The sequence below is a fragment of the Dermacentor andersoni genome, chromosome 5, assembly GCF_023375885.2.
Source record: "Dermacentor andersoni chromosome 5, qqDerAnde1_hic_scaffold, whole genome shotgun sequence".
Taxonomy (NCBI): Eukaryota; Metazoa; Arthropoda; class Arachnida; order Ixodida; family Ixodidae; genus Dermacentor; species Dermacentor andersoni.
In genome coordinates this window covers 129,904,414-129,926,464 of record NC_092818.1, presented here as the reverse complement: position 1 = coordinate 129,926,464, position 22,051 = coordinate 129,904,414, and the positions used below count along the sequence as shown (strand labels likewise).

At 47.8% G+C, this 22,051-nt stretch overlaps 1 protein-coding gene and 1 long non-coding RNA gene across 2 annotated transcripts in view; one reads left to right on the top strand and one right to left on the bottom strand.

Annotated features, from left to right (window-relative positions):
* Positions 1–22,051, bottom strand: part of LOC140218513 (uncharacterized) — a 255,473-nt gene that overhangs the window by 7,042 nt on the left and 226,380 nt on the right. Inside the window, exon 2 of the long non-coding RNA XR_011894795.1 lies at positions 5,252–5,320. This is a non-coding gene — a long non-coding RNA (uncharacterized lncRNA). The remainder of the gene's footprint in view (positions 1–5,251; positions 5,321–22,051) is intronic.
* Positions 13,358–22,051, top strand: part of LOC126531150 (uncharacterized) — a 225,817-nt gene continuing 217,123 nt past the window's right edge. The window contains exon 1 of the mRNA XM_072288287.1: positions 13,358–14,453. Coding sequence (XP_072144388.1) covers positions 13,811–14,453 — 643 coding nt within the window. The 5' untranslated portion in view covers positions 13,358–13,810. The remainder of the gene's footprint in view (positions 14,454–22,051) is intronic.

The window sequence follows — 22,051 nt, the reverse complement described above, 5'->3', positions numbered from 1 at the left end:
TGGCGGAGGCGGATGTTGCACGCGTCTACACGCACAGTTGATTTTTCTGTCGACGAGAAAAGGCGTGCCAGTGCCAAAGCTGCCTTGCGCCTGCTTAGAATAGATAACAATAATCATGCATGCATACGGCCTTCGCCAAGAGGATAAAAGCGTGTTCCGCAATTCCGGATCAGGAAGTTACTCCGCACCGGATAAGGAAACAGCAGTAGGCGAGCATCTTCCAACGGCCGTCACGGCAGGAGGGCAGTCGACGAAGCGTTCTAAAGGTTCTTCTCTCGTTATACTGGCTTGATTTGCCGCATGCTATTTTAGCGGCCACATTTATTAAGGCGAAAGCCTTAAGTGGCTCATGGGTCCAAGAAAAATCTGTTGTCCTACGTTATCGAAAAATTTTACCGTCCGGTGTTATGGCACCAAAATTCAATGGCACCGAAATTGATGGTGCCACCCCCAACCATCGGTGGGAGTCGAACCCTTGGCCTTTCGTGGGACCAAAATTCAATAGCACCAAAATTCATGGTGCCACCACTGATGGTCGAACCCACAACCTCTGGTGTTAATTAAGGCGAAGTTAATTAACATAGATTTAAGGCACTCGAAGCCACGACCTTTGGTGGGAGAAAACAAATTATAGGAAGTAACAACGCATTTGAATTAGAATGCCAAGTAATGTAATGGATGTCTCGCGAGCACGGAGGCTTTCGCCTTCATTCTCTTTAGCGTATCCCAAAGTTAATATCAACGTTTAATTATTCGTTTCATGGCACGTTGCTCTATCAGCGGGACCGGCCGACAGCTGCCGCTGTAGTTAAAATTTCCTGCGTCACTGCCTACGTCACAAGTACATGCTATAAACTGCGTAGCAGCAAGGGTTGGCTGTTCCAGAGTATTATGTGACAATTACTAAAAGGGATTAATTAAAATGCATCCGACGATTACGATACTCCCTAATGCGAAATTTGAGCACAAGTCGATGTGTGTTTTCATTTCACGATATATTGCGGCAAAGAATTTCAGATCGAAAGGGACTCATACAAATATGGACCCTTTAACAAATTTGTTGGGCCCCAAAAGTGTGTACTTTGCAAGTGTATACGTTAGTTATGTTAAATAAGCTTTCAAACTTTCAAAACTTTCGAAGCACCGCACCGACTGGCAGTGTGGCGTAGAGCCACTGTATATGGCTCCCGCGGCATCGGCGCCAGCTGTGGAAGAAGACTATGAACGCGAGAGCTGTGGCACGAGTGCGAGGGGCAGTATGGGAACGCTGGCATGATCAGGGGCATTGGAGCCAGCCGTGGTAGAATACGACGACGAACGCGCGAACAGTGGCACAAGCGCGTTCGCCCGGTTAGGCCGAGGAACGCCGACGCTAAAACCAGGAACGGGCGCCTAAGAGCTGAGCTCTACAATTTTTCGCACTTTCCCTATACTACAGGTAAACAGGTTAAGGGTCCTAGGACTACACCTCCAACGCAACCGAGCAAATCAGCATACCTTGCAAGCACTACAAACAATGGTAGATAATACGCTCCGCCTGACAGGGAAGATTCCAATAAACACGGAGGGCTTCGAGAGAAGGGGCTAATTCAGCTCATCAAGGCTTTTGTCTTAAGCAGAATCACGTTCGTACGACCATATCTCTCCCTCTTTTGAAAGGAAGTGGATACTGTAAATTGCTTGATCCGCAAGGTACATAAAGTCACTCTTGGTGTTCCAATTAGAGCATCCCCACAAAGGGTGATGAACACAGTCACAATCAATACCCTTCAAGAACGCTGAAGGAAGTGGATACTGTAAATTGCTTGATCCGCAAGGTACATAAAGTCACTCTTGGTGTTCCAATTAGAGCATCCCCACAAAGGGTGATGAACACAGTCACAATCAATACCCTTCAAGAATTAACCGAACCACATGTATCACCGCAATACCACAAACTCACCACGCCTGAAGCTGGGCGTGAGATCCTGAGACAACTTCACTGCGCTCCACCATTCAAAGGGAACAAGCGACATCAACTTCCTCCGAACATACACGGCCAATACCACATCCAACCTCTACCAAAAAAAAATGCAGCCTGAGTTTCACATCAAATGCCGGAAACATTGAGCCAAGGCACTACAACGCAGCTATGGATAGGCTGAAGGAGTCTACTATGTGGACGCCGCGGCCTACACCACTAGACAACGTTATGCTCTAGCGGTCGTAGACAACAAGGGCAACGCTGTTCGTTCAGCTTCAATCAAGGCCACCTCGGCAGGCCACGCGGAAGAGCCCGTCATTGCACTCCCATCGGGACTACTTGATTGCGATGTCATCATCAGTGACTCTAAGACTGCTATCCGGAACTTCATTGGCGGCTATATTAGCCACCTCGCGCACTCTACTTGCACTCACCCTCCAGAAAACGACGCCGCCCTCATCTGGACTCCAGTACATCAAGGACTTCAAGGCAACGAAATGGCTCATGCCACTGCTTGAGGATTCACGAACCAAGTGGCCGCAAATGTGGGCCTAACTCTAGAACCCAATGGCTCCCAACAACACACCAATAAAGACACACTAATCACATTCCATAAAATTTGCACACATTACAGACACCAACGCCTAATGTATCCACCTCTCTCTGTGCCTAGCATACGCCAGCGAGAAATATTGTGGCGCCAACTACAAATTCCCACTTTTCTTACCCCGCACACTTCGCACTTATTCTTTTCCGTCACATACCCGACACCCAAGTGTCGCTTCTGCCATGTCCAGATAGAAGATCTCTCCCATATCATGTGGCAAGGCCCCATCAAAACTCTCCTCTGCGCCTTCAAACCATTAATTAGTAGCGAGGAGATATGGGAGAATGTCTTGCGCAGCTCCGATCCCACCCTACAGGATCGAGCCCTGAGGTGGGCTGAGGAGGTCGCGGAGGCCTACCACGCCTGGTAGACGGACGTCTAGCCACATAAGGTGGTGAGGCACGTTTTCTGGGACTGAAGCCCATAGACGTCCCTCCCCCCCCCCCCCCCGCCCCACCCCTCCGGCCACTCCTCTTTCTTAAGAAGTGGAATAACATTCATTCATTCATTCATTCATTCATTCATTCATTCATTCATTCAATCGGCACTCTGGTTGTCTGAAAGTTTGTCGCCCACACTGTCCCATTGCTTTTCACGTGATACCGCTACCCCTCCAGTCATAGCTGTGCATGACTGAACGTATTACATAAAGACGAGGGGACTTTTGGCACTGAGTTTAAAAGTGGATTGAAAAACGACGTGACGTTGGGCTATATAGTTGATTCTGTTTATGACTGAACATGTCAGGCGCGGAAAAAACACCACAAACAAGAATGCGGACGACCATCCGTCTTGTCCTCCGTGGTGTGTCTTTCACCCCCAGCGTTTTCACTCCTAAAGATCCCCAACTAGTCCAACACCACGTCGGTATGAAATTCGTTTCTTCAACAATGGGTTTCAAATGTTGTTTGTCTTCTTCTTTATGGGGTATCTCTCGGGCCCAACAGTGTGAAAGTGCTTTCGGCACAAAGTACTTAAACCTGTGCATCTGACTTTCCCTTGTGTGTCTCTGATAAAAGAGAATGCTTCACGCAGGAAACTATCAAGCTAGTTTTGTTGTAGCTTCGGTGCATAAATGATAACAGCGCAACTTGCGACTTTATCAAAAGAATGGCAACGTGCTGGGATTTGTTATTGTGAACTGCCGGCATGTGCGCTGTTAGCATTTATTGCAGACAGTGCACAGTATGGAGGACGTTATTGTCGCGGAGTAGGAAGTTATAATGCAGTACACAGAGCCTGAAGGAAGGGTACACGATTGCCAACCTAAGTCCACGGCAAAGGCAACAACGAGTATGGGCTAATTCTGTCGTACACTGTACAGTGTGTACCAGAAAGCTGGGGGAGGAAGTGGAAGGAGGGGGGGTTGCGTCGAAAGTAGATCCATACGTCCTCTCTTAAAACTAAGTAATACAAACTTTACAGTGAAAGCGCGGATAAGTATCGCAGAGGACTTTGCCCCATGATGCGTAATCAGAAGCTTGATAAAAGTAAAGAACTCAGGCGCCATCAATCCTAGTCTGATGTAGTAAAACTGACACGCCATAGTGGAGTGCTCCTGATGAATTCTGAACCATTAGAAATTCTAGATTGCCCTCCCAAGTCAGAACTAGGCAGGACGCCTTCGTAGACCGCGGGAAGGCTCATGATATTTCGTCGGAACTTGTTTCACAGAGTCATGGTATTCCAAATGCAGCGCTGTCGTAATTGTCTCTGCGTTAAAACTGTTCAAAAAGAAAAAAAAAACGCAAGAAACAAAACAAGCACTTTTATTCTACCACTCTCACCTGACGAGTTTTTGTTGAACGTTGGCCTACATCAAAGCTGTGCTCAACTGTTCAGGAAACGTGACGTATTGATCTCTAGACTCAGATGCTAATATCAACCTCGTTTAGCACGGTCTGTGTTGGAGGCTCTATAGAGTTAGTTATCGACTCACGCCGGCTCAGCTGGCGTTCTCACTGGCAACACAGCAGAGGCTAAGGCACTATTAAGGCAGTGTGAGCAACAGTTACTCCGTGTGACTGGTATTTATCTAATGAAATTTACTCACCGCATGCGCAAAGAAAAGAGGAAGACTCCACTCGGTTGCGGGAACTAGCGCGCTTTCGCATGCCATTCAAATGCTTACGCGATTGCGCAGCTGATTATTGAAAGAAACTCTTCCCCAGTTATCTCAGACTTTCACACAATTATGTGCAAGTACTTTTTTTCAACACGGTTGGAAGGCGATTGGGTAAATCCACGGTGAAATGTCAGCGAATTGTATTTGTGAGAGTGTTACTTGTGCTTTTGCAACTAAAAGGATAGGACGAGGAGACGAGTTGATAGGCTAGATCGCAATGAGCCACAATGCTGTAGTTGGCAAAGTTATATGGGGCCCAGCAGTTCAATTGATAACGAAGAGACATACGTGTCAACGCGTTGAAACTATAGATAACTGCTCAACAGAATTCAAACAATTTTTTTTCTTAGGATATCCTCCAAAGAACGCTTAAAAGGCGATGACTATTCTCTCCATCCCGCTCCTACCCTCTAACGATCCTGAAGACCCTCATATGGCTCGTTCACGGCACCCCCTCCATAGTCTCCATCCTCTCCGTTACACCACCTCTCCACGCGTTCTCTGCCGTGTTCCTCACAGTAAGCTTCGTTTTAAAGAGGGAGCAAGAACTCGGTACCTGGAACGTGCCGCCATAGAAACTTGGAAGCGCCGCTCGAGGCCATCTCACGTCCATGCGATCACCAGGCTGCAATAAGAAAAGTTAATCAGCAAATGTGGCAAAGTCACTAAAGAGGCATTCGTGCCCAACACATGCATATAAGCATTAACAACTGTCTGTGTGCGTGCCTCACGCGAAAGTGCTGCCCACAGTTACTACACAAGACAGCCAAAGTCGCACGGGCTTTTCAACATCAACCCTGTTTTTCCTTTCTTGTTCGCTCCAAACCTGCCGTTATGGCTCAGTATACCATTGCAGAAGCGCGATGCAGGTCGCCAGGTTGCCCGCGGTGCGTCGGCCGCATTCCTATGGGGCACGATTACATAAACGTTTGTGTATTGAGATCTTGTTGAACCTTTAAGATTGCCAAGGAGAAATAAAATAGAGCCGTTACCTGCCATGACACATTCATTTTTCGTGATGTTTCTGCAGTGCTCTGCTGTCAAACGTATAAGGGGGCGGGACCCTCGTCAAGCTGTACCCCAGCTTTTAGTCCTGTCTCCTCTTTTTCAGTGCGAAAAGAAATGAAACACCATTCATTCATTCATTCATTCATTCATTCATTCATTCATTCATTCATTCATTGACGTGTAGTCCTTACCTTCCTATTCGACGCGACAATGACGGCGCTGCAAAAACAAAGTTTCGGTATGGGTCCACAAAGTGTACTAAACTTCAACAGTGTGAAATACAAATTAAACCGAGAATGAAAGCTGAGGAGGTGTTAGGAAAGTAGTGTGCTATACATAACAAGGACGGCAGAGCCAGAAACAAAACGACAACACGGGAGCGACCGTGTTGTAGACTTTTCTGTCACGTTTCCATGTACGCAGAGCTGTTTAAGTTAGTTTCAGCAACGAAGTCATTCGTCTTTTCTAACTCTGCTCACGATTTCTGGGGAGGCCTGTCCTGTGCGTTGACGACTCGCCCGCTTTCTTCAACAGGCGCTTCATTCCTGAAAGCTACAGTGTCAGCAGCGGACAGACGAGCGACTCGACAGAAACCATCTATGCTAGCCAAGAATATCTTTTTTTAGAGAGAGAGAGAGATAAAAAAACAAATTAAATCAGCAGTCACACACGAAAGCTAAGGACAAGCTCAATCTGGTTCCAGGTCAACAAGGAGGCAAACACTATAAGAAGAAAGCGAAAAACAAGAAATCACGCGCGGTTTGCATTTGGACGGAGAACTTTGTTCGAGTGCCAGACTAGCTTCCGCGACGTCAACTAAGAATAGCTACAAAGTCAAAGCCTTCCGGTTCGACATTCGACTAACGCGACTATTCCCGACCTTACGCCTCCAGCAAGTTATTTTCGAACGCTGTTGAGGCGCCACCCGCCCGCTGTGAGCAAAGGACCTCATCGCGCCTGGAAGAAAAAATTTTCTCTGTTCATCGGCCGATCGAAAAGATCGCCAGACACGATTAGCTCTCATAAACCGCGGTGCCTGCTAGACGACAAAGTGCACGAGACGAATCAGGCCCTCGTCCACTCGGTAGATCGAATTTACTGTCCCTCATTGCCACTTAATGCCGATTTATATCGGCCTTTTCATATTAGCGCACGGTTGTTCATGTATAAAACCACGTATTCGTTTGGACGCATCGCTTTATACGACACACTTGACATCTGAAGAGCCTTGAGCATTTGGCAAGCCCGAAAACAGGCAGCCCTCCTATTAGCTCCGTGAAACAGAAAATCCATCCACGCTCTCGTTTGCTCCATTTTTCTCCTTTTATTTTTAATTTCGAGGAGGGATACCTTCCGTCATAGTAAATATATAAACATTTATTAATATGAATGCAACCCCGCATCGTGCAGGAAGTCCAGTAACACTCTGTAATTAAAGACTTGTTGAATCCACTTGATGAAGTGTGTCTGTTTGTGACTGCATGTGCTGTTAAGTGTTTATCACTGTATGTATCGTAATCATCACCCAGGACCTGGAGTAGCATGTCAGGCGAACAGCCACGCTAACATCTCCAGCATATCATTAAATCCTTTTAGGTTTTTAGCGCACGAAAAAGGGACGAGAGACAGAGGTACGACGTGGACACAGCGCTCAGCGTCCCTTTTTCATGCGTTAAAAACCAAAAAGTAATGGAGTACTAACATGCCCAAACCTACGCTCTTTCAAGTTACATTAAAGCCTCTCTCTCTCTCTCTCTCTCTCTCTCTCTCTCTCTCTCTCTCATTTGCTGAAGTCAGCATGCCGGTCACTCCTGAGGTCAGACCACCTGAGCAAGGGCTCCCAAATATGTCGTGTGCTTGTGCAAGTCGACAGCAGGTTGTACACATCGGTGTCTTGTGCCAGGGTCGTACAGCTGCGGAAGCTGGCGTCGTACTTTACGAAGCGTTTACACTTGCAGGTGATATCAAAGGTGAGGGCTACCCCGAGCGACATATTCTCCTAGGTAAACTTGATCGGTTCTTTCCTGAGCACCTATTTATTTTTTCGCTCGTTCTTCTAATGACGTAACGTTCAGACACTTAGATCTGTTTTCACCAACGAGCATATACATGAACGCAAGGAATCGTGGTACCGGTTAAACAAAAGTGCGGCAAATGGCTTTCTGCAACGATTAAGCAAACTACTTTTTCTGGACATCGTGCTTTCTATTTTCTCGCCGGAAGGTGAAAACAACGGCGCCGAAACGTATTCAGAACACACACCCATACTTTCTATGCATCTGTGGTTTTCTTGACAAATCAGTTCTCCGGAAGCCTGCAAAGTGGAGAAAAGTCCATAAAAGGCAACAGTTGTCATCCTGTCGACTGTAGTACGGAGTTTCCTCTGTGCGTTCCTTTGTAGAGAGAGAGAGAGAGCATAAGGGAAAAGCAGGGAAGTTAACCAGGCTGAGCCCGGTAGGCGACCCTGCCATGGGGAAAGAGAAGTGGTTGGACGTCAAAAAGGAAAGGTTGGCAGTGTCATCTGCAGCCGTTCAGGGTTGCAGACGACATCACCGACGTTCTTCAATGACGTTCATCGCTGTAGCTTGGTGCTCCAGTCTCGTGGATGACAATTTTTCCTTTTCATTCCCTTGAAACGGCGCCACAGAAAGACACGAACACTTTCATGTAGCTTCCCTTTCACGAGGTTTCCCTTTCATGTAGCTTTCTTATGCCAGCACTCGACACACCGACCTGCAACGCGAGACGGCTGTTGCTGAAGCTATGAGCGAACTTGTTGCGGCACTCGCTGTGTACTGCGTTTAAATGCCTGTGCCTGCGACGTGTGTTTGGAGAACAGATATGTTGGCTCCGAAGCAACGTGGCAAGAGATAATGCTTATTGTCAGGGCCCCCTATCGCGAATATTTCGTTACTCTTCCTTTTCCGCATTTCTTCCTCCATTTTAATTTCATCTTTCAAGCCCTATCATTAGAAACCGAATATCAGGCATTTGGACAGGCTATAGAATTTAAAACTTTCAACACTCCACTATTTCTCTCTCGCTATATCTATTCTCTTGGTGGTGTTTCGTTACCCTGCTCCCGTAGCTCAATTGCTACGGCGCTCTGCTGCTGAGCACAAGGCGACTCGCCTACGTTTCACCGGATTCGACCTGAATGGAGCGGAGTAAAAAACATATGCTGGCAATGAAGAGATGATTGTTTTCAAAAAAAAAAAAAAGAAAGAAAGAACGAAAGAAAGAGAATAAAGCGTCCGGTTGCTTCCAACCCATGCTTCGACATAGTCCAACTCCCATTGTCTCTCTCTCCCAGAAAAAGAAAAGTTAAGTAAGAAAGAGAGAACACCACAAACGAGCTACGCGTTTATGCAGCGAGTATAATGCCACAATTAAAAACCTTGCCCCGTAACAGCTTTCGCAGTTGCGATCGTCACATCCATAGATAAACGCAACTGCGAAGGCTTTTATGATGTATGGTCTTTAATTATAGCATGATACGCATTGCCGGCACAATACAACAGTGCATGCGAATCAGCTCAGCAGCTGCAGCCCGTATTGTCAACAAGTATTTCTTTCCTTTTGCTTTTTGCAGCAGCGATAAAAAGGCGGATGCCTAAGCGTTGGCCAGACAAGGGCAACATATGCGTAAGTTTTGAAAATGCTGGCCTTTCCATGATTGCTGGTACTCATACGTCGACAGTATCTCATCATAATGCGATTTGTCTCCGACACTCCGTGACGACATCTATAGACAACGTGTGTGGTGCCGAACAATACCTGCACTGATGCCCGCCGTGCGTTATCTCGCTTTCGGAGAGATTGGGAAAGATGCTGTACGCTGGGCGGTGCGGTCGCGTCGGAAGCAGGGGCGTTCCGTCATTTCAGGGACAAAATATCTCATACAGCGATAGTGGCCGACACCGCAGGCGAATCGTGCGCCGAATGAGCGGCCCACTGCGATTGTCACTGGCCAACCACGCTGTGAGGTGGAGCTGGCCGCTACCCTGAGTTCGAACGGGTGACCTCATACGGCTCCGCCTCTCAAAGGAGGTGGGAAGTGCAAGCGACTTGTCACCGCTTTTTGGCATCAGCAGAGCGTGCTCATTATCGCCGATGCCTCTTGTGGCTGTCATGGGACTGCGGGTATCCTCGATCGTAAGCGCGCGCGTTGCTGACGGCTTCGAGTTCTGCACAGCTACAACATGGCTAGCCTAATATAATTAGTTCGCTCATGCCAACGCAACGGCTACAGAATGGACAACCTTTTATATGCATCCTGCTTCTTAAGTTGCCTTTCCCGTGTTGCTCTCCAGTTATGGGGCTGAGCTACTTTGAGGCACATTCCTCCTCCCGCCCTCCTCAAAAAGTAGAAAATATCGTACAACACGACTCTACCTAAATCCCCTTCCCCTCTACTCCCCCAACATTTATTTCATAGTGCGCAGGTCAGTTTCGCAGGCTCATGTCAAACCACCCAAAAGCAACTAAAATGTGGAAAATTAAAGACAAAATGAAGGATACATCACATGCCAATAGGTAAAGCTGTCCCTGACAGCAAGTTAAGCTTCCTTTATAAAACTTTTTTACGAAGCGAGGCGAAGGAGCCTGGACAAACTAAATCTCATTTCAGGTTTGATGTTGAGCTGCGATCTATAGGCGGCTTTCGTTGGCGCAACACCGGTTTGCTGTGCTTCCTTAAAGCTTCCTAGCTCCTTAACGCCCCACGTTTGGAACTGTCGAACCTACCACCAGAGCTCGTATACTATGATTTGTTGAAAACAAGCCTAGTTAGTTTTCGAAGTACCCCGTAGGACTCCTGTACTGTACTTTCCTACTGAAGACGAAAAATAACGCATAATGAATATTGAGAGCAAGCTGGCGCCTTTCTTGCTTCGTTGCACCGTTTTGATGCTAAACGCTTCTAGATGATTATGGCGAGCTAAAAAGTAGCATGTGCTGACTATAACCAGTTTGTGACGTCAATGCAGCAATTCGCATGGCATAAGCCACTGTCGTTGGTCAGTAAATGGGAACGATAAAATGTGATCTCAGCAGTCAAACACGGTTCGGATACGAGAAATCACCAAAACGAGAGAGAGAGAGAGAGAGAGAGAGAGAGAGAGAGAGAGAGAGAGAGAGAGAATGATTGTGGAGAGAAAGAGGAGCTATTGGCTTCCCTGCATTCGCTCTCTTTCTCGCTCTCGTTTTGGTGTTTCCTCATGACCGAATGCTCAACAGGCCGAACTGTTAATTCTACCGCTCTTTCCACCACAGCGATAACGGTGTGGTGGATAACGGTTCAGTGGATAAATACGTGCAATGAGACCTTTATTTGACAGAGTGCGATAACCACGGACGTATGCACCGTGCAACAGTGTGCGTGTGTGCGTGTGCGTGTGCGTGTCCCGCCCCGGGGCCATATTCACAAAACAATTGGCAGTTTCACCAGAAGGCGACGCACTGAAAAGGATACAAAGGTTTAGCGTTGCGCTGAGGGCATCCCAGAACGCTGGCGATCTGAGGAGCGTGTGACTGCACGTGGCGCAAGTCAATGGTGTACGAATTGAGACTGAACGAAACCAGTCGGCATTGGTTAGCGTCGAACGAAAGGATTACATAAATTTATCTTGGCCTTAACCACAGTGTCGTATGTACAACATCTGCTCAGCAGGAACGCTAATCTGTCCGCGCACAACGCTCATGCCACCAGTGGAAGCCAGATCCGTATAAGCTGGCCTTAAGCCGATTGAGCGAAGCGTTTCATTTGGTTTCGTTGCATTTGGAGCCAAACGCACTTCGCGTCGCCGAATGCCTTCGAATGGCATCTTCAGCCGGTCGTTTCTGAGCGCACTTTTTCTAGTGCGCCCTCACGAGCGGCGTTGTCTTCAGCTGGTTGAAAGAGGGAGCGCGCCCTGCGTTCGGCTGGTTCTTCTCGAAGCGTCTTTCCTTTCTTTAGATCGCTATCATCGCTCTCCTCCATCTTCGAGCACTCTGAGGTGCTCCAAGCCATGTTGTCGGAGCAGTCGTCGAGATTGAAGCGTTTCCCGCAAATCCATCACAGCACAGCGTCGCTGTTGTTGCCGACGGTCCACCGCAACCTAGGCACCCTATAGGCCACTGCATGCTGGCGGCTCGACGAACGCTCGACCGACGGCGCGTCCGCCGATTTTCCCGGCAGCGCCGGGATCTTTGGATAGGCGAAATATCGGACGTTGGCAGTAGTTATGTGGTTTCGCATCTGCTATTTCCTCCTCGGAGAGCGAGCTACACGTTCGGCTTGCGCGCTCGTCCTCCACTTCCGAGTTCGGGGAAGGCCGAGTCTGCCCGACTCTGCTTCGGGGGATGGGGGAGACAAGTCCAATATACCAGGAGCCTGCGAGCACGGGCCGCGCATGCATCGTCGATAGCAGAACAGCACGAACACGCCGACGCCAACGGCGACGGTGCAAATGGGCTTCGAATGTCCGTGTAACTGCTATCGAAATAAACGCTACACACCATGTCATACTTAGCGTGAAATGCTGCGGAAGCTACGCAAGAAGTTCGCTAATCAAAATGTGTAACTCCGAGCGTCTCACCGTTAAGTTTCGTGGTCGCGGACATGGACATACTCGCGAGAGCACAGCCCGAGCGTGTGCGTGAAGCCCCGCGACTGACTGCAAATGAAAAAGCCGAAAAGGAGAACAGCGACACGGGAATTTATCTAAAATAAGGCAACAGCCTCATAAACAGCTTGTTCATTTTTTAAGGTATATAAAAAGTTGATCGATTGTTTCTGAGCCTAAACAAAGAGCAATTGCGCGTAATTGTCTTGGTGGAACGAAGCTACTGCCAGAAGTCTTGCTAGCCTCCACAGCGTTGCATGCTGTGTTTGAAACGGAGTATAGGACTGTTCACGAGAGTTGACACCGGCCAACTTCATAGGGGACATATTGCCGAACGTGGCGGCCAACACGAAGATCACTTTTGAATGAAAAGCTTCGTAAATTAGGCACCTCTTGTTGAATTTTTACAATAGAAACTAATACCGTGTGAATGACTGTGCATAATTTAACTACGCCTTCTTTTTCTTCGTTTACTGACTTTACAGCAGTGCCTTAAAATTAAGATATATCAATAAAATGGTAATTCTTCCCAAAATATCTGCTTGTGGTCATGATTTAGCACTTCACTTACATAACCATATTGATCAGAAAAGGGGCAGGTCTGCCACAAGCGCATGAATCCCACATGAGCGAGAACCACAGACTGTTTTCTTTATTTATTTTTGTTTACTATATTTTATCTCTACGAACCTTGATCTTAGTCGACTCTCGTTAACTTCCAATGTTATGTCCCGGCGGCTGATAAATGAAATTCTTGCTGAAAGAAAGTAGCTCTACTTTACGAGTGCTCGCGAGCTATGTTTTTATGACTTGCGTCAACAGATACTTCTCAAGCAAATACGGACGCAAGGGTACGCCTGATGGGAAAGAAACAAAAATTCCAATCACGTCCTCACAGTACCTGACCCGTGTAGTCCCGAGAAGCGAAGACGCGCCCGCCTAGAAGCGGCAGGCACCGCGTCGCTGTTTCGGGCGGCCGACTCCAGTTGTCGCCACCGTCGCGCAAGGCGTGTGGCCACGTGACGGCCTGGCGCACGCTGCGCGCGGCGTTGGAAAAACGCTCGCGAGCGCAGCAAGCCCCTCACGCCGAGCGAGCAGCACGTTGGAGCAACGCCGTCGACGGCGCGAAGGCGCAGCAACCGCGTTTCCCCGCCGCCACTCCCCGTGCCGCTGCGTGCGTTTCGTGGCGACCAGGCGCCTTTTGGCACGCACAGAAGAGGAGCCGAGACAGGCGCCGAAACAGCGCGAACAGAAAGTGATTTTCGGGACCACTTGAAAACCGTCGCCTACTTGCCTCCTCTACCTGTGCGTGTTTCGAAAGAAGGAACGATACGACCTTTCGAAGACCCGAGACACGTGTCCGCGCGTTTTTTGGGGGACATTGAGCAGCCTGCTTACCTAACGACCAGAGAAAACCAAAGCCATTGTGACATCCCGACTCCGCGAACACGGCGCTGCACTCATTCCACCACCTCCAGCCGGCGGCGGCTGCTCCGTTGGCCATGTCAACCGCGGCGGCAGCGGCGGCGGCGATGAATGGCCGGCACCACGCTCCAAACCACCAGCCGCACCAGCAACAGCAGCACTTACCCGTCCACGAACTGCTAGCGCGATACCACGTGCCCCGACACCACTCTGGTGTCATGGCCCTGACCACAGCGGCGGTGGCCGAACCGATAGCGCCGATGCCTCAACAGCAGAAGCCTCCCGCTCCGGTGTCCTCCAGCGAACTGGTATCAGGCGGAGGAGGCGGTGGCGGCGGCAGACGTCGCCAGGGCTCGCAAACCAACGGGACGCCGACGACCGCTACGCGAAGCCCGAAGTGCGCCCGGTGCCGCAACCACGGGCTCAGCATCGCCATCCGGGGCCACAAGCGCTTCTGCAAGTTCCGCCAGTGCGAGAGCCCCAAGTGTCGCCTGACCGTCGAGCGCCAGAAGGTCATGGCGGCCCAAGTGGCACTGCGCCGCGCCCAGGCACAGGACGAGGCCCTGGGCCGCATCCCGACCGACGAGGACGCAAAGCCTGTGCTTCCGACAGACCCCGGCGCACCGATGCTTCCGCAGACCGCTCCGGCGTCCCTACTCAGGGGACCCTCGGGAGCAGCGCTGGCCGTGTCGACCAACTCCGCCTTCAGAGCTGCCCCCGGTGAGTGCAGGCAAAAAGTGATTCTACTGCAAACAATCTCTTGTCGGCTCGAGGAGGAAACGGTCGCTCAGGGCAAAAGAGAGAGAGGACTCCGTCGCTACATCGTAACTACCTCGCTCAAGGCGGGAAAATGAACTATTCCATGGGAAGGAATCGCGTTCGGAAGGACGCCACTTCTTTATGTATTCTCTTTTAAAAGCACGATGGAGAGGGATCTGTCGTTTTCTCTTTCGACGCTTCTTACGCTTGTTCCCGGGTGAGACCACGTGGTCTGCATTTCTTTTTGGAGACACCCCATTCGAATGACCTCGTCCTGAGAGGTCAGGACTAAGTGTGATAAACTGCTTTCGAGAAGTGTTCCACTGCGAAGCAAGAGCTTTTGCTCTTCCGCATAAAACATGAGCGAAAGGTCTTGCCATGCAGCATCAGATTACGACCGTTTGGACCCCTGAAAATCAATAGCTTATGAACAACGTAAATGTCATTGCCGTTTGATGATCGCCTCTGATGCTTGATGATCGCGCTCTCGTGTTAAACGCGCGGCACGAAACTGGGCAAGCAGCTGTGTTTGTCTCGCTTCCTTGTCTCGCTTTCTTGTGCTGCTTTTATTCTTAGCATCATGTACCAACTAGCGCAACGGCAAGCACTTCTAAACGCACGGATACCCATTTCGTGCAGTCAAGGGTTGTCAATTCCTGAACACGGAAGCTCCTGCAATGATGTCCTTCTTTGGAGGAGATCCCGTTTTGGAACCCTGTGGCCTTCACATGACATGATCGATGCTCTGCGAAAGCACGTTTCGCAAACAGCAAGCTTGCTTTGGCACACGTGCATCTAATTTAAACGAACATCTCGACACGAATGCAGCATTGTCGACACAAGTGATCGAATGACGTTGCGTGATACCCTATCTCTCAGAATACAGTTCAGAGCTCTTCATGATGGAGTAGAGTTGATCTCTGATGATGTATTTTTTCCTGTGACGACTGTACGTTCTATGTTTATTTCGTATTAATTTATTAAACACTGCGCTTCCCATGATGTCTGTCGCTAGTGGACGCTACGTTTTATCATCTGTTCCCCTAGTGGATTGCGTGCTGGAAAATGAAACAAATTGGTGTTATGCGATGCGTAGTGCTTCTTGCGAGTGGGAATCTTTTGAAACTGAGAGTTCAAGAGCTTCCGCACTTCGCATTGTAAGATTTCCCGCATTCCCGCGTCGCAGTTCGTGCAGTGTTCTATGGCACTTCTGTTTTGCACAATCCGTAAATTGCTAGAAACAACTGCGTATATGCAGAAACTGCAAATCAAACATTAAAGAGCGTACACGCTTCCGAACGCTGTCACTATTCGTTTGCAAAAGTTTTTCCACCGAAGACAGATGGAAAACCTTTTGCCCTGAAGAAGCAGATCTTGTTCACTGTTAGGTGTGCCTAGCAACAAGAAGAGTGAAATTTCATCTGAGAAAACGTCAGTGACGCCGTGCCAGATCTCATCATTTTCTCTTGGCAGAAGTGGCGACTCTCTAGTAAGTTGCCAACCAAAATTTTACGCTGTTTGTTAATTTCTACATTACATTGTCGTCCATCGTCAAGTGATGGCTATGTGTTTGGTTTTCCTAATAAAGTGTACTAGGGAGCAGCCTCTGGCGTGACGTAATCTAGGTGCATGCCTCCAGTTAGTACACATTACAGGAGCATGGATGATGACGCAGACTGTTCCTGAAACAGAACATGTGACCAGGCTTTACACGTATATAGTTTTAACGATTTCTAATTGTAATTTTAGAGAACCATAAGAGATATTGAAGATGATTCCAGTCAGTGGAGCAGCTAGAATTTTTTTTTTTTCAGGGAGGGGGAGGGGATTACGCATTTGATCGGGTAGAGGGAGGGTGAAAGTGGGGAGTAGGGGGTGAGGCTGGGCAGTTTGCATGCCAACACGGAAATTTCAGAGAGGGGGAGTCACATGTCTAGCGTGCTCCCCCTCCCCAATGTAGTGGACACAATGTCGCGGTTTTCTGAAGCGGTCTTTGTCCTTATACAGGGCGTTTCAGCGAAAGCTTTCAGGAATTGTGGAAGGCTGCCTGTTGCACATAGCACAATTATAGTTCATGAGCTGGTCTACTCGAAGAGGCGGACATAAATTGCAAAAAAAAAATTGAAATGCATAATCGACTAATCAACAAAAATTCACTAGTTAAGTTTTTATCTAATTACCTTATGGTCTATATTGCAGTTTACAAATTGTAGCCGTGGAGTTCGCAAGGCGGATCCACTTGGAACGAATTCTCAGGATGACACCAGTTTCGAGATATGAATTCCCGAACTTTGCGGATAAATGCACTGGCGTTCCAGGTACTTTTGTACGTCAATGCGTCAAACAATGCATTTCTTCGCAAAGTTCGGGAATTTATATCTCGAAGCCGGGGTCATCCTGAGAATTCATTCCAAGTGGGTCTATTGTGAACTCCACAGCTGTAATTTGTTAATTGCAATATTGCCATACAGTAATTAGTTAGAACTTAATTAGTCATTTTTGTTAATTATTCGATTGTGCATTTCAATATTTTGTGCAAGTAATGTCCGTCTCTTCGAGTAGACCAGCTCATGAACTAGAATTGTACTACCTGCCACAGGCAACCTTTAAAATTTCTTGAAAGTGTTCGCTGAAACACCCTGTATAGTCCGAAATGTCTGACCTATTTATTCTCGTAAAATTATCGCCCGAAAAAGCTCAAGCGCCGCGACAAACGTAACTCCTCCTCTTCTCACCAGGAACTAAAGGTGAAGAAATACCTGAACTGGTGAAACCATATGCATACACAACTGAGGTTACATGTGTAGCACATAAATTTTACTTCACACAAGTTCAAGCTACCACTTATAATCGAAATCATGTTCCTAAAAGACTAGTATTATTTTTTAACCCTTGCACCGCCCGATTCATGGCCGATTCCCTGGAGTTGGTTGCGCCAGGTCATTGAAAAACAACATTTGAAACTAATGAGCAAACCGAGAACAAGGTGAAAGCAGGAGCCAACGTTTCGACAAGTGGACTTGTCTTCGAGAAAGAAGACAAGTCCACTTGACGAAACGTTGGCTCCTGCTTTCACCTTGTTCTCGTTTTGCTCATCATCTTGAATTTCCATCTCCCGCATTCCCCGTGTTTTCCCAACATTTGAAACTGTTATATCCCCTATAGTCTCGGTGTACTCATTCGTGCACGCTAATTGTTTGTGCCTGTTCTGTCCAGTAGGGGCAAGGAAAAAAATCACGGACATTACTATACTGTACAATAACTGCATGATTTAATTACTCTGTGATACCGGTGACACATTAAACAATCAATATAGCATGGTTTTACCGCTTTGCTATGCCTACCTACCGCCTCAATGGTGGTAGGTAGGAACGACAATGGGGGCTTCTTATGGGAGCAATTACTTAGCTATAATTAGAGAGCCCGAAAATATAGAAGATAATTCCAGCCAGTGGCGCAGCCAGAAATTTCTTTTTCGGGGGTGGGGGACGAGGGCAGGGGAGGGGAGCACGCACTTGACTGGAAATTATACACATATCAACACCTGGACGATAGATAATTAAATTTTTCGCACACACAATGTTTTCCTCCGGAAGAATCCTTCTGAGTTCCTCTCGAGGAATCACGTGCACAGCACCCTTCCCTTTTTTGTTTCACCGATTGGAAAGTTCAAGGATCGATTTGTCCCTTGGAACAAAAAATATATATATTTTGATACATTTACCGACAGTCCAACGCAGATGAAAGGCGATATCAAAGAACACAGACTGCTGAGATTTTAGATGTCGCTGTTACAGAACCTCGATAGAAACTGTGATAGAGACACTAGGGATGCTCGCGTAAACGATTACGAGCGATGTCTTAAACATAGCCACTCCGTCTAGACAGCCTGTTATGACTAGACACAGTCCAGACGCTGTCTAGACAGAAGCGCTGCGTCTGCCTATGCAGTGTCTGTCTTCGCGCATTATATTTCAATATCATGTCCCAGTGGCCAACAAACTCACCCGACCTCTGTTGATCATGATGTCACAAAAAAATAGACGCCCCTTCGCCTGCCCGAACTCATACGGATTCCCGGGTAGAAAAAAACTTCCCTATTGGCGCAATGTGTAGATCTGTCGGCTGGTTAGCCCAGCTGGTAACATGACTGCACGGTTCAGAGGGGTTTCTCTGCACGGTTCAGAGGGGACGATGCGTAATTAAGTTTTTCTCCGGAAGAATCTGTATACGTTTGTTTTGCAGAATCGCGGGCACGGCTACCTTCGCTTTTGTCGTTTCATCAATTACAAAATAAGTCAGTCAGTGAGTCACAGAAACACGAGCTACTGGCCGACGATGCATACTTGGTTCACGCTTGGAGGTTAAATGGGAATTCATAGCAGTTTTCGCGCGACATTTTCCCGTCAGGCTCGTTGATTCTACAAATTCATGTCGGTACGGCTTTGGGTGAGACAAAAGATTAGTTCTCCAAGGTCAAAATATTATGTTAATGAAAGCGGGCAGGAAGGCGGTAACGTAATGTAGTAAAGTGTTGCGCTGAACGGATACTGCGAGCCCTTTGTGAGCTTTCCTATTCGCGCAACCGAGGATTGAAATGTAACCAGCTTGCGCCGTAAACTCATTCACGTTTATTTAAGAGCTGTCGAGCGAGAACATTAATCCAGGATAATCGTGGTGAACGACCATAAACACGTCTGCAAAAGCGTCTGCAGTGTAAGCTGAAGCAGACGAGAAAAGGTTTATGCACAATGATATGCGACTAGCAAGATAGATCGCAAGCGTCTGTAGCGGGAGCGTAGTCAGATGACAGACGAGGCGGACACGGCAAGTGCGGTATGCGACACAGCAGCGAAAGAAATGCGCCGAATGTCGCTTTTATCGCGACAGCGTTAAGTAGCTCATGTCGCAGAAAAGCTGGTGTCGTCGGCGTCGTCGGCGTTGGCCGTGAGCGGAAAATGGCGGAAGGCAATTCATAAAAACAACTTGCAAGATGGGCTGGGTGGGAATCGAACCAGGGGCTCCGGAGTGTGAGACCGAGACGCTACCACTCAGCCATGAGTTCGATGCTTCAAAATGGGACAAAAGCGCCTATAGTGAATGCGGTGTTGCCTTAGAAAGGTGCCGTAGAAAGTTATACTGCGGTGTATATCGGTAACTAGGTTGGCGTCCCCACCTAACAGGTGCATTGAGACGCCACATGGAAAGCGGGCGCCGCGGAGTAACCAAACCTCTTTTTTTTTTAACGTAACACCTCTGAAACACGTAACACCCGTCGGCGGTGAGATTCAAACCTACGACCTTCTGCAGCCGAAGCGGGCGTTCTACCACTTAACTTCCATTGGCTGGCGCAGAGCAACTCCAAGTGTCGCCATCTGCACAACAAGTGGCGAAACTGCCTCCTCGCCCCATCAGAGAGGGAACACTGTTTATCAGATCATTCGGCTCTCCTGTTTGTCTTGCTCCGTGGTCTTGGCTTGGTCGTGTCCCGTATCGGTACCATGCAATTGCTGTTCATCCGGCGAAAAAAAAAATATCAAAGAAACTTCGCTTCTCTTCACGCTACTTCTCTACAACTTACAACTTCCGAAAACGGTGGACACTATGCGATGTATAACGCTCTATGCTGGTATACGCAACACTATGGACTCACTTCCAAACAAAGAACCACATGCAACGTCAAAATTTACGATGCGAGGTGTTTACGTGGGAGAGCAAACGCCCTGTCTTTATTCTCGTCAGCTGCCCCTTTCATGCACTCTACACGCACGAAAAAAATAGACTCCGGCGCAGGCACCCAACGTCCTCTGAGCACAACGATGAGAAACCGCCACCCGCAGATGCGGCTCTCAGACACCGCTCCAAGATACGCGGTACAATTGCGGAGTCTGTGCAATACCGAGCCGATTTTCGCTGCATAATTACGATGGTTAGTAATGGGTTATGGTGCTGATGTGCATAAAGCGCGTTGTGATGCTTTAGAATACGCTTCGTGTGAACACGCACGCACAGACGCACACGCGCGCGCGCGCACGCACGCACGCACGCACGCGCAACACACACACACACACACACACACACACACACACACACACACACACACACACACACACACACACACACACACACACACACACACACACACACACTCCACTCACTCCACTCACTCACTCACTCACTCGCTCACTCACTCACTCACTCACTCACTCTCACATACTAGGGAAGTTATACAGATGAGTACGGTATAGACTCTGCACGAGTCTCACGCACCCCTGCGTTGGAGCGGCACTGCTGTTCAGACGAACGGGTGGAAACAGGAGGTCAGCGATATCGGGATTTTGCACAAGTACTGAAGTATCACCCAATGCACGCGACGGCCCAGTGGCGAATGCGCGCCGAAATCCGATCGTATATGACTACGGTGAGATTAGATAGTCGTGGCGAATGGTAATTCTATTGGCAAGCGAAGTGCAAGCGAAATATCTACGTTAAAAGCCGCCAATACATTTTCTACTGATACAGTGAAATAAACGCTTTCTTTCTAAACGTATCCTATTCTGTGTCGCCGCTTTTCAGAATTTAGCTGGCTCCTCGACAATGGTGCTGAGACAAGTTCACTTGAATGAACTCGTTAACGTGTATTACGTAGCAGGGGCGGCAGTGTCGGGTGTAGCTCTTTCTGTGCTGTGCTAAACTTGCGTACGAGTTCATCGTCCATACACACCTATGACAGCCACACAAAGGAAGCATTCAAAGGTTGTTGAGGGTCCCGCAGTTCAAGTTCTAAGTGTACCCAAAACAGCGGTGGCTGACCCTAAGGCATAGGCAGAACACCTTTAAGAGGAATCTTTTAACTCCGGGCCAAATCCGATTTTCCTAATAAATAATAAAGTACACGTGAATCACAGGAATGCTCTCACTATATAACCTCCAAACCGATTTGAATTATATTTGCTGCATTTAAGAGGGAATGCAAAATTCTACCGATTTTAGGAAATTTGTTTTTTATTTAAGCCGTGAAATAGTTTCCAACCTAGCCAAACATTGGCTAATTGAAAATACTTGAAGCGTAAAGTTTAGAACTTCTAAACATGCACCAAGTACAGGTGTCACAATTCTGTAAAACTCATATTTAGAGCACCTAATGCGGACAGATACGATGTATTAGTTCACAGCTCAAATGAAATCGATACTTTGCTTACAGGAGCTTCGCGATAACTGTATTCACAAATTATTGATACATTTCAGTGTTGTATATTATGTCAATGTTGTCTGTTTCACATGTCTAAGCTGGTGCAGTATACAGAGCAATAATGTAGTTTCTTATTGTTGAGTTAGAGTTGTAAACTTGGAGATTCCGTTTCGTTATATTTTCAAATTTTCAGCAAGTGTAAAATTATTGACGATAAAAAAGGTGATCCGATTTTACGATTGCTATTAACGATTCGTTTTAAGCGCAACAAGCTTCACACAAGAAGATCATAATCAGTGCACTGGATGGCGAGTAGAACAGTTTCTCCGTTTCCATGTATTTAAATGGGAGATTCCGAGGTAAAGTT